Source organism: Canis lupus, chromosome 23, assembly GCF_011100685.1.
Source record: "Canis lupus familiaris isolate Mischka breed German Shepherd chromosome 23, alternate assembly UU_Cfam_GSD_1.0, whole genome shotgun sequence".
Classification (NCBI taxonomy): Eukaryota; Metazoa; Chordata; class Mammalia; order Carnivora; family Canidae; genus Canis; species Canis lupus.
In genome coordinates this window covers 27,628,304-27,641,354 of record NC_049244.1, presented here as the reverse complement: position 1 = coordinate 27,641,354, position 13,051 = coordinate 27,628,304, and the positions used below count along the sequence as shown (strand labels likewise).

Here is a 13,051-nt window from a genome sequence, read left to right as displayed (position 1 = left end):
ATTAGGGCCATGTTCAATAGAAATTATTCTAAAATATATCTGACACTTATCTGCGTTCTTAAGCAAAATTAAGTGCATACAATTCAGTCTTCACTTGGGTTATTCATGCACATATAGTGAAAAACAGTTAATGTGCTATAAGTCAGAGGTGCCCTAAAGGGTTAGCTACAGAACAGGGGCTCTAGAGACAATTTGAAAATGATTCTGGTCTACTGTTCTTTTTGATTTCAGAACTATTCCCTGCTTACTGGCCATTTTTCTTGCAACCAGTTTTGTCAGCTGTCTTTTGTGGTTGTTGTCATGGTGTCCATCGTAAGCAGGAACTCACCCTCTCCAGTCTAATGTGCCACACCCAATTCACCTCCCTTCTAGAAACCTGCAATGCATGCCTGCTAGAATGGTGTCCAAAGTAACAGTTAATAGATTTGGAGTAAGGGCCTGAGCTAGTTTTCTGTGTATCAAATGCATGTGCTTTAGTGCTGGGATTTCTTATCATCGCTTTTGGCCTCTTGGAGGCTTTTTGCGCCCTTCTGTGGTTCTCCTTTGGGACCTGGCAGTGGAGGTTGCCAGGTAATGAACCTCTGATCTAGACAGCTGGTACTGTCTGGAGTTGTTAGAATGCAGTCCTTCCATGTGAGAGTGAAGGGTTGGCTCAGTTTTGAAGGAAAGGACTGCCCTACAGGCCCGTAAGAGCTCTTCTCCCACCATACCCTCCCTGGGCATTTAGCACATGCTGCCTATGTTTCAACAGCAGATGATCACAGATTCCCCCAGGACAGAGGCAGGATCCAACTCTTCTCTAGATCCTCTGTAGCGCTTAGCATAGTGTCAGGCACTTAGTAGGCACTCACTAAGGTACGGTGGGTGGCATTTGTTTCTGTGAGCACAGGGCTTGTCTTCTTTAGGAGAGTAAGAATCTACAAGCTTCTGAATATAGAATATTTCACATCAAATTACCAGAAAATATTTTCAAAGGATTAAAGTTGTCCTGTGTCACAGAACAGTTCCCATTTCAGGGCAGAAGTTTATTTCTGAACCATGCTATGAGGAAGCCATGGCAACTAAGTCTGAGACAAAGCCAAGAGATATTCTGGCTACAGGTAAAAGCAAATATTTTTTGCTCTATTGAGCTGTTACCTTAGTGATTCCCCCTAGGTCTACTTCATTGTTTTGCCAAATGTCTAAAACCACATTCACAACCAGAAGATCTGGATTTAGAAATTGATCAGGAAGTGCCAGTGGATGTGTGGGCTAGCTACTCTACATTCCTACCTCCCACCCTCCCCTGCATCCCAGAAGCTGACCCCATGGGCTTCATCCAGTGGCCCCCCTGCCCTCTCGCTTGGGGCTGCGTTTGGTCAATGGAAGGCACTGCCAAGAGGTGGTTTGAAGGAGATTGGGGTATTTCTTCTCTACTTTCTCCCTTCTTTGGGTCCCTCTGTGGTCACAGCTCTTGCTCAGTGGCCCCTCCTCCAAGGCTCCATATCTTCTTGGGATCAATTTCCCTATTTCTTCCTCTTGCCTTTTTAAGCACAAGGGTGGTAAAGATTTTACAAGGTTGCTAATACCTCAACTTTCCTTGTCGGTTCCCTTAACCCTATTCCCATCTCTGAAAGTGGTTCTGTCATTCAAGTCTTTCTTCCACCTGAACCATCTGAAGTGCTTCTTCTTCCTGCTGTTACCCTGGATGCTAGAATCTATACAAAGTCCTACCTAGGAGATGTCTAAGCTGCACCAGGGGACTCTTCAGGGCAAGGAGTTTGAAAAATAAATCAGAGGTTCTTTTCTCTCTAGCTTGCAGAACCTATTAGTCATTTGGCCCTATCTAAAGTAAGCAATATAAAATGAAGGCAAGTCCCAATCTACAGATGAGAAAAGTGATTATTCCTTCTTTACTTATCCCTTCATTAAATATTTACCAAGCACCTACCATGTGGAAGGCATTATTCTGATCCTGGGGAAAGACTGATAATGTATGAGACAACCACTGCCCACAATTGTACTTATAATCTAACACCAACTGTCTCCTATAAGTCAGAGCTAGAACCAGAAGACTGAGTGTTCTCAAGTCCCGAACCTTCAGCAGATTCTCAAAGGACTCTGTGGCCCACTTAAGGTTAAGAACCCCTCTGAATTAGACTAAATTGACTACCAAGTTTCCCCCTTAAATAGAATGACCCACTAGCTCCCAGAAGTGTGGTGCTCTTTACTGGAATTTGTGGAGGCATACGGTCACACACCCCACCCCGTGGTGACACAACCAGCCAGCTTTCTTGACTACTCCTCACTCCCCAATATTCTCCACAAACTCCCCCACCCCAGTCCCTCGCACCTTTGTAATCAGCCGGGTGCCCTTCTCTGAGTCACTTCTCACAGCTCACAAATACTGGCTGTGTTGGCAGCACAACATGTTGCTGCCCTGTTGTTAGGAATAGAAAGAGGCTGGGGACTGGACTCAGAGATATGTCCTCTCTGAGAACCTGTGTTTTCAGCAAAGGCCGTGACAGTGAAATCTCTGCCTCCATGAAAGTATTTATGAGACTTAAGTTGGGAGGGCATGACTGAAACTGCCTCTGCTGGTGTAGAGGCCCAGGAGGAAGCCAGGGTGGCTGAGGCAAATTGAGGGGGGGGGTGATAAGAGGACAGGCAGCAAGCCTGGGGTCTGCCAGCCTCCCTCAAGCCCTCCGGAAACATAGGATTTTCCTCAGAAAGGTTTAAATAGGCCATGCCAGTAACACAATACTTCCCCTGCTCTGGGTAGGACAGGACAAGGGCGAGCTGGTGTCTGGTGCCCTCAGAGAAGTTTGGCAGGCTGGCATAAATAGCCCCCTTCCCCACATCACCCAGCCCTGCACCCGACAGACACAGCCTACTCCAGGCCAGGCTATCACTCTGTAACCCTCCACTTCTCCCCAGAAAGCTCCCATCTCCCAGGACCTCCAGCTGCCTTAGTTAGATAGAAGTCTCACAGTGGGAAGAAAGCACAATAGGAAAGCAGACAGGGCTGGAGCAATGGGAGACCTAGTGTTGAGGCTGCAAGGGGCCCTGGCCCACGGGGGAATCAACAGACTCCCCTTTCTTCTGGTGGATGGTCCTGGCAGTGTGCACTGCCAGAGCTCGGCAGAGGCGTGTTTGCTCCACAACATCCCCCTTGAGTCAAGCCCCCTTTGGAAGGGGTCAGGGATGTATTCATAGAAATGCCTGGGACTCATTTCTCTTTCACTTGTACTCCTCTGTCCTCTTTTAAGCTCCCTACAATTCCCAATCAAAATGAAATCATGCAGGAAATGGGGAGAGGTGGGAGAGGCAGAAATCATTTTTAAAAGGGTCTCTGGCTTTGAGCAGCTGGGTAGGGGCTGTTTGGAACAAGCACAGAAGGAGCTTCTGAGACAGCTCGGGTGACAGGAAGCTGCTGGGGTGGCTGTCTCCCTCCAGCCTCCCTCCTCGGAGAGCAGAATGGTGAAAATATCAGGACACGTTGCAAAACAATCTTCCATTCCTCCCCCTGCCCCCAACAGATGGAAGAGAGGAAAGTTGTGGTCATCATTTACCTGCTGAAATGGGGAGGACGCTGTTGATGAAAGTAGGCTGAGACACGATAAAGCGGAAGGAAAGCTGAAGATAAATTCCCAAAGTCACTGGATTCAGGACAACCATGCTGGCTGGGGTCTGGCAAGTGTCAAGTTCTCGAGGCAAGGCTGCCGTGAAGCCTTGCTTATCTCTGCCTTTGTCTTCCTCACTGCTGTTTGAGCCTCTCTCTCTCTCCCCCGCCCCTTGCCTCTCCCCCTCTCCCTCTCTGCTGTCTCTCTCTCTCCTTTCCCCATGCCTTTACCAAGAAGGAATGCCAACCATTTCCCATTAAACCTTCTCCGTACTCCACAGGGTTATATTTATCTCAAGCACTGGATCAAATGCCCACATTAAAATTAATATGTCAGAATTTTCTGTTTTGGACACTGAGGTAAGTGGCTACTGAAAAGCTGATGAAGAGGCAGCCAAGTCTCACATGTTCACAAGAAGCAGTCCTCAAGGGCAGACAGATTTCTTTATTATCCACCAGCATCTACCTGCTTGGAACTGAGGTGCCCTACAGCATCACAGAATCAGCTCTCCTGACTCAAACTGAATTTCCAGAGACTAATCCCTCTCGTGTCAGCCTGTGACATTTTTACCCACTGGACGACAAACACAAAGTTAACCTTGAATTATTTTTCTTTAATCATCCAATAAAAAGGGGGAGGTATATGTTCCAAAACAGCTTTCTGCAGGAAAAAATGATTATTCTCTTTCCAGAGCAACAACCTTTTATCTCATCCAAAGCAAAATAAGTGAAAAGACAGAAAGTGAAGGATTACCAAACTATATCTGGAGAAACAGCATCAATAACTTGATCTTTGGCTAGACAAAATTCAAGTAAAAAGTACTGCATTCTTAAATGAATACCTCTTAAGGGTTTATAAAGCCTGTTATAGAGATCCTGAGACTTTTTTGGTATATTTTTTAATTGGAGTTTGATTTGCCAACATATAGCATAACATCCAGTCCTTAGACTTTTAAAATAATGAAAATAATAATCTACAGGGTTGTCCATGTTGCTTTAATTTTTAATTTACATAACATCCTCCCAGTGCCTCATGGGAGTTCATTCAGAAATGGTTTGGTAGTTACTGGACTCTGGACTCTGGACACCTCCTTGGGGAAGAGTGCTGATCCTCATCCTGGGGGAAGGCAGAGTGTAAGGCGACACTCCCCAGTTCTTGCACCAGTCCCATCTGACTCTCAGCTCTGCTCTGACAGCAGACAGTTTGACACCTCTAAGCCTCAGTATTCTTATCATAAAATGGAGGCAATGTTCCCTTTAAAGGTTTGTTGGAAAGGTGAAATGAGGTAACATGGGATGAATCATGCATGAGTTAAAATCTGTGTACAGAGACAGCGAAAATGAAATCCAGGGAGCTGTGGTGTTTTGGGCGCAGTGACAGCCACTGAAAATCTCTCCCCATCCCCGTATGTGAGTGCCATTCTCCCCAGCAAGAGGTGGAGTCCATTTCTCCTTCCACTGAATGGGGCTGGCCTTGTGATTGGCTTTGATCTGTACACTGTGGCAGAAGTGACACTGTGCCACTTCCAGGCTGAGGCCTTAAGAGGTCTGGCAGCTTCTGCCTTTGTCTTTTCTTAGAAACTGCCACACAAGAAGTCTGGACTATTAGATAGGCAACAGGGAGGGGGAAGCATCCTGCCCCTTGTGCCTGGCCATCTCAGATGACATCTAAGCACTAACATGTGAGTGAGGACAACTTGAATCTGCTAGTCTTGGGCAGGTCCCCAGATGACAATGGCAGTCACAGGAGTCACTCCTGGTGAGACCAGCTGAAGAACTATCTAGGTGGACCCACCCCAGATTACAGATTCATGAGCATATATAACGGCTGTTGTTTTAAGCCACTTGGTTTTAGGATGATTTGTTATATAGAAATAACTAACTGACAGAGGGTTTTTTAAGAAAATCTTTAGAAAGCATGAAAAGTGTACTTGGGTTACTTTCAAAATTAGCTGTTCCCAAACTACTTGACAGAAGGATCTGTGATTGTTGGCCAAACTTGCCAGGAAATGATCAGGCAAAAAAAAAAAAAAAAAGGAAATGATCAGGCTTGTTCTCATTAACTCTTGAAACCTACAGTCCCATCAGTGGGCTTTTGCTGGTTTGAAGAAGGTGCAATCTACCTCAGAGGAAGGTAACTCTTAAGAGCCATGGTGCCAGAATCTGAACTTTCACCATCCAGCTCAGACTCCTCCTGTGAAGCCAGAATGGCTTCTTCCTTCTCTCAACACCTAGATCTCACCATTGACTATATAATCCACACAAAGTGTATCAATATGTCCTGCCTGTGACACCTGCTGCTATGTTTTTGAGCTGCTTCTAAACCACCTTGCAGTGGTTTGTGCTAATGTCCCTGAAGACAGAGGACCATCCCATAGCTCTGTGTACTTTAGGACAGCCCTTGTCACCTAATCCTCAACAATGTCAATTAATTTGATTAAATCACAGCACCATAGGATGAAAAGAAAAGTAGGAAAAATGCATAATTTTATGCTCCAGCCACAGTGAGCCAATTGCATTCCCCAGCCTCCTCTTTGTGTCTTTGCACATATAGCTGGCTGGCCCGGGCCTGGTAAAAGTGAGGGCTGTGGCAAGGATGGGGAGAAAGAGAGGGAATGTGGACAGACGGACAGAGTTGGAGCCTGCACAGGAGAGGATGCATGTATACATTCAGGCCAATGGGACACGAGTCACCTCTGCTCTTTGGGGAGGCCCCAGCACAGAGGTATTTCAAAGCCCCAACATCTATGAAACAGCTCTGTAAATTTCCATTTCCCATGAACTATGCATTTTATGATCCTATCTCTTACAGGGTTACCCTAACTGACTGAGAAGTTATCATCTTTTTTCAAACTCTCCTGGAAGGGCTCTCAATCCTTCAGAATCTAATAACACAGGCTATTAGATTATCCAGAAGGAAATTGAGATTTGTGAAAGGCTTATACTGATAAAGCCAATCAAAATTAGAGCTTTGTCTCACAGGCCATGCAGGTGGGAGTATATGTATACTGATGTACAATTTGACAGTACCCATCAACACGTAACATACACATGTCATTTGATCTAGAAATTCCACAGACATACTTGTTCAACTGCCCAATAGGCGAGATGCAAGGATGTTCATTACAGTTTCAGATTTGAAGCAGCTTAATTCTCTGTGAATGTAATTGTTGAAAAAAATCACAGGATCTCTCTTCAGTGAAACATTATACAGTCATTATAAATAATAAAGTAGTCTTTGCAACAAATGATCCTGGAAAAAGGAGTCTTCCATATGTAAAGCAAACAAAAATTAATTTTAACTCTTACTTTGCCCCATACATAAGAATTAGCTCAAAAAAGATCACAGACCTAAATGTAAGAGCAAAAACTATTAAACTTCTAGAAGAAAATATGGGAAAATCTTGGATTAGGAAAAGATTTCTCTTTTTAAATTAAATTATTTTTTCTTAAATAAAAATGGTATATATTGGGCAGCCCCGGTGGCGTAGTGGTTTAGCGCCGCCTGCAGTCCGGGGTGTGATCCTGTCGACCCGGGATCGAGTCCCACATCGGGCTCCCTGCATGGAGCCTGCTTCTCCCTCTGCCTGTGTCTCTGCCTCTCTCTCGCTCTCTCTGAATGAATAAATAAATAAATTTTTAAAAAAAGGTATATATTTAAGATATATAACATGATGTTTTGATACACATATTTTGTGAAATAATTACTGCAGTCAAGCTAATTAACATATCTGTCAAATCATATGGTTACCTTTTTTCTAGTGAAAACACTTAAAAACTACTCTCTTACAAATTTCAACTGTACAAAACAGTATTGTTAACTATAGCCATGCTGTACATTATTATTCATCCCATATAACTGAAACTTTGTACCCTTTGACCAATATCTTTCCACTGTCCCCTTTTCCCCCAACCCTTGGGATTTGACTCTCTGCTTCTATGATAAAAGTTTTTTAAATAGGACACAAAAAGCACCAATCATTTAAAAAAATGTTATACTGGACTTGCCAAAAAATTTAAACTTCTGCTCTCTGAAAAACAATACTAAGTTGAAAAGACAAGCCAAAGACTAGGAGAAAATATTTGCAAAACACATATATGATAAAAGATGTGTGTATTCAGACTTTGTAAGGAACTTTTACAACTCAATGATAAAGAAACAAACAACCCAAATTTTTTTTAAAAAGGGCAAAAAACAGATATTTTACCAAAGAAGATATATGAATGGCAAATGAGCACATGAAAAGTTAATCAACGTCACTAGTCAGTCATTAGGGAAATCTAAATTAAAACTTTAATGAAAGATCACTACATACTACTAGAATGGCTAAGTTTATAAGACCGACAGTTCCAAGTGTTGGTGAGCATTTGGAGCTACTGGAACTTTAACACACTATTGGTGGGAATATGCAGAATGGTACAACCACTTTGGAAAACAGTTTGGCAGTTTCTTTGAAAGTTAAATATATACTTACTATACCATGCAACAATTCTACTCTTTGGTATTTATACCGGACAAATTAAACCTATATCCACCCAAAGACTTGCATCTGAATGTTCATAACTACATGAACATTCTTTGTAGTAACAAGAAACTAGAAACAACCCAAATGGCCATCAATTGGTGTAACAAATTGTGTACCATGCAATACTACATGGCAGTAAAATGTAATGAACTGCTGAAACAAGTATTATGGATGAATCTCAAATGCATTATGCTAAAATCAACACAAAAGGCTACATACTGCATAACTTCATTTATAAGGTATTCTGGAAAAGGCAAAACTATTGGGATGGAGAACAGATCAGTGGTGACTAGCAGTCAGCTACAAAAGGGACTTTTGGTGGTGATGGAACTGTTCTTTATCTTGACTGGAGTGGTTGTTTGCTTTGTCAAAACTCATCAAACTACTCTTTGATGGTGGGAGTATATGCATTTTCCCTCACTAAACTTGACTTAAAAAAAAAAAGGCAAAGATAGTTCACATTTATGCCTGGACATTGAAGGCTGTCCACAGAATATTGCTGAGTAAAATTAGAAAGATGCAGTGCATCTGACCAAACAAGTAAATCTATTTATTATTTACATGTACAGAGAGAAAGATCTAGAACACTATACATTACATACTTGGGGATGGAATTATGTGGGATAAGAAGAAGGAGGGAAATTCTTAAACTTATACATACTTATATTATTGGAAACTTTTACTTTGGGCATAGCTTGATTTGTAATTTAAAAGATTATTTTCTTAAAAAAATAAAAAATGATTTTCTTTAAAAAATCAAATTCTTAGAGTAAAGAAAGGTAGGAAAAGGTGTCTTTTCTACATTAATGAGGTCCAACAAGCCCCAGCCAACAAGCCCTCTGTCTGAGAGGCACAGACAGTCCATTTTTGATTGGCCCTGCCAGAGAACAGAGCTCTTTCTGAGCATGTTCTGGCCTGGAACTAAGGATGATTTGGTTATGCTGAGGCCGTGGCCACCTCCCACCAGCAACTGCATCAGCAGGAGAGAGAGAAGACTGGGCAACCAAAGAGCACCTGGGTGCTTCAGTGGTTGAACATCTGCCTTTGGCTCAGGTCGTCATCCTGGGGTCCTGGGATCGAGTTCTGCATCAGGTTCCCGTGAGGAGCTTGCTTCTCTGCCTATGTTTCTGCCTTTCTCTCTGTGTCTCTCATGAATAAATAGAAAAAAATCTTAAAAAAAAAGAACCACTGATCTAAGGGTTCAATCAACAAAATGAGTATATTCACAGTAATTGAATTATTGGGGTATAATTATCCAGATGACCAGCAGGAAATTTTGGACAAATTTATAACTTCCCTAGAGAATTCTAATTTGTAGCAGTGTTCTTCTAGTCTCCTCTTCTCCATGTTTCCCCCTCCCTTTAAACATCACATCCACCCTAAAAACATATGTAACCATATTTTCAGATTCCAGTTTGTAACTATATTTCACTTTATTGGTACAGAAATTCTCTGGAAGAGGCCTGTGGTTTGTAAATTCAAAGATATATTTTGAATTGAAGACATTTAAAAATATATCTCATTACTTTTTTTGTCTTTCATATATACCCCAAATTTCTTTTACAATTCCCTCCTTATATATCAGCTTGAAGTCCATTTTTAAAACTGAATAGTTCTTGAATTAGGAACTCTACAAACTCAAGGCAAGTGATGAGTGGTAGCATCCAATATGCAAATGATCTTCTAAAAGTAATTTTCCATTTTTATTCCTGCCGTATTTCAGTCAGTCTGGGAGATTCCTGGAAAGAACATGTGCTAGAAGCATTTCCATTTATATTAGTAGTTGGCTCCATAAATAGACAATTTGTTCTACTTTTCTCTGGATCATCCTATTTGCCTAAGCTGAGTCACACTGTCAAAGAAAGCTGGAATGGTTTATATTCAAAGAACTCTAACTTGTTAGTCCCCGGGTACAATTATAAACACATTGAGAGAAAAAGGAAAAAATAAACAACAGTTATATATGTTCCCAGAAATTGGTAGCATTTCTATATACTAATTATGAAGCAACAGAAAGAGAAATTAAGAAAACAACTCCACTTACAATTACACCAATAAGAATAAACTTAACCAAAGAGGGGAAAGACCTGTACTCTAAAACTATAAAACAATGATGAAAGAAATTGAAGATGACACGAACAAATGGAAAGATAGTCGTGCTCACAGATTGGAAGAATTAATATTGTTATTGTTTTGTTTTGTTTAGATTTTATTTATTCATGAGACACAGTGAGAGAGAGAGAGGCAGAGACATAGGCAGAGGGAAAAGCAGGCTCCCTGTGGGGAGCCTGATGCGGGACTCAATCCCAGGATCCCAGGATCATGCCCTGAGCCAAAGGCAGATGCTCAACCATCGAGCCACCCAGGCATCCTTCATTTTCTATTTTTTATACTTTGATAGGATTTGAATCTTACAACAAACATATTACTTTTATGACAAATAGATGAAAATGCTTTGAGCCATCCAGGCACCCCAGAAGAATTAATAATGTTAAAAGGTCCATACTACTCAAAGCAATCTACAGATTCAAAGCAGTCCCTATCAAAATACCAACAGCATTTTTTCGCAGAACTAGAATAATATTAAAATTTGGATGGAATCACAAAATACCCAAAATAGCGAAAGCAATCTTGAGAAAGATGAACAAAACTGGAGGTATCACAATTCTAGATTTCCAGATATCCTATAAAACTGCAGTAATCAAAACAGTATGGTACTGGCACAAACACAGACACACAGATCAATGAACAGGATAGAGAGCCCAGAAATAAAGCCACAATTATATGGTCAAATTAATCTATCACAAAGGGGGTAATAATATACAATGGAGGAAAGAGTCTCTTCATTAAATGGTTCTAGAAAAACCGAACAACATGCAAAAGAATGAAGTGGGACCACTTTCTTACACCATACAAAAAAATGAACTGAAAATGGATTAAATGCCTAAATGTCAGACCTGAAACCATAAAAATTCTGGAAGAGAGCAGCAGCAGTAATTCTTTGACATTGGCAGCATATACCATTATTTTTCTTGGTGACCTTTCTCTCTCTCTCCAGCCAGCCAGTGATCTATTTTTATTTAGAATAGAATATGGTTTTTATTTTTTATTTTTTTGGAATATGGTTTTTAAAAAAATAATGAATGTAAAGTGTTTACTATGTAATGGTCTAATGGAAGGATCAAGATATATTAAAAGAGCTAGTGAGAAGCAATTTTCAAAGACCCCTAAGCCAAAGTCCCTGGTGAGCAATTTTTCTCCAAGGTCTTCTGGGTCTTTTTTTTTTTTTGGTTTTCTGGGTCTTATGAAAACTATCTCTTATTCTGTTGAGTTCCATGTTGCCAGGAATTTGAGGAGCAGCCTCAACTGCACATGGTCAAGCACACTGCCATGTGTTACCATTGCTGAGGAGCTAGATTTATCCCTTATGTGGCTGTCACTCATAGCACTGATTCCTTCTCTATCCCTGAAACAGCATCCCCCCCTCTTGTAACTTGAAAAATGCCATCTTGTAAATTGAAAAACATCTCTTGAAAAACACCATCTCACCTGTATCCTCTTCATTATCAATCTCATGGAGTCAAATCTCAGCCCAAAGTTGGTCTAGAGGCCCCATTAGCTGTTCCAAGGTGGAAACTTTGTCTCACGACACATTAAGCAGATAAGCAATCCAGAGGCTCTCAGCTTGCCACGTACAGGGTTGACAAATGTGAATGGCATATGGTAGTGACTCAATGGATGCTGAATTAAATAGAAACTTTATGATCTATTTATCATTGTTGTTCCTTATACTTTTGCTACTGTTCTTTAGGTCATACTGATTTTTTTTCTAAAATTTAAGTCAAGCTTTTTGTACGATAATCAAAATAGGAAATTCCGTCAGTTCTCATTTCAAAATCACAGGCCCATTTGTTCTCTTTCAACCCTTTTCTCTTTTAAAACTGTCCCTTCAAGGGCAGCCCAGGTGGCTCAGTGGTTTAGGAACACCTTTGGCCCAGGGTGTGATCCTAGAGACCCAGGATCGAGTCCTATGTCAGACTCCCTGCATGGAGACTGCTTCTCCCTCTGCCTGTGTCTCTGTCTTTCTCTCTCTCTCTCTGTGTCCCTCATGAATAAATAAGTAATATCTTTAAAAATAAATAAATAAAAATAAAATTGTCCCTTCAAGACAAAACCACACAATATGTGGCTTTGGAAAAATCACTTATTTTCCTGAGCCTGTTTCCTTATCATGGGAATAATAATAATAATCACTCCTTTCCAAAGGTTGCTGTGGGGTAGCTCAGTGGTTGAGCATCTAACTTTGGCAAACACTTAAGCAACTCAGCCACCCATGTGCCCTGATACACATAGTTTTGTTTCATCTTCACAGCAATCCTTTGTTTGTTTTGTTTTGTTTTTAAAGATTTTATTTATTTATTCATGAGAGAGACAGAGAAAGAGGCAGAGATATAGGCAGAGGGAGAAACAGGCTCCCTGCGGGGAGCTTGATGCCAGGGACTCGATCCCAGGACCCTGGGATACGACCTGAGCAGAAGGCAGACACTTAACCAATGGGAACTGCCATGAGGAGAGAGGACAGCCGAGGAAGCTGGCCTCCAAAGACAGCCCTCTGTGAAACCACACCTCATGGCAGTCATGGCTTTGTGTAGTCCTCTCCCACAATGAATTTGGGTTGGCCCTGTCACTCCTTAAACCAAGAGAATAATGCAAAAGGAACACTGACAGTTCCAAGCCAAAGTCCTAAGAAAGCCTGGGAGCTTTTACTTGTACCCTGGTGGAAGTCAGCTGCTTGTGAAAAGCCCAGGTACCCTGCTAGAGAGAGAAGCCCTGGAGGGGAAAGGCCCTGTAGGGGAAGACACTGCTTGTGTAGACAGACCACATGGAGCAGTTGGTTGGGCCAACCTAGCCCACCGATCTATGA

The 13,051-nt window shown here is 41.6% G+C and overlaps 1 protein-coding gene across 9 annotated transcripts in view; it reads right to left on the bottom strand.

Moving 5' to 3' along the window:
* LOC608697 (2-hydroxyacyl-CoA lyase 1) overlaps positions 1–13,051 on the bottom strand; it is a 118,514-nt gene that overhangs the window by 59,052 nt on the left and 46,411 nt on the right. The window contains exon 1 of one of the 9 annotated variants that reach the window (XM_038570790.1): positions 3,552–3,657. The exons of the other annotated variants lie outside the window; for them this stretch is intronic. Within the exon in view, the coding sequence (XP_038426718.1) occupies positions 3,552–3,657 (106 nt within the window). Of the gene's footprint in view, positions 1–3,551; positions 3,658–13,051 lie in introns of those variants that run through there. 9 annotated transcript variants of the gene reach the window in all.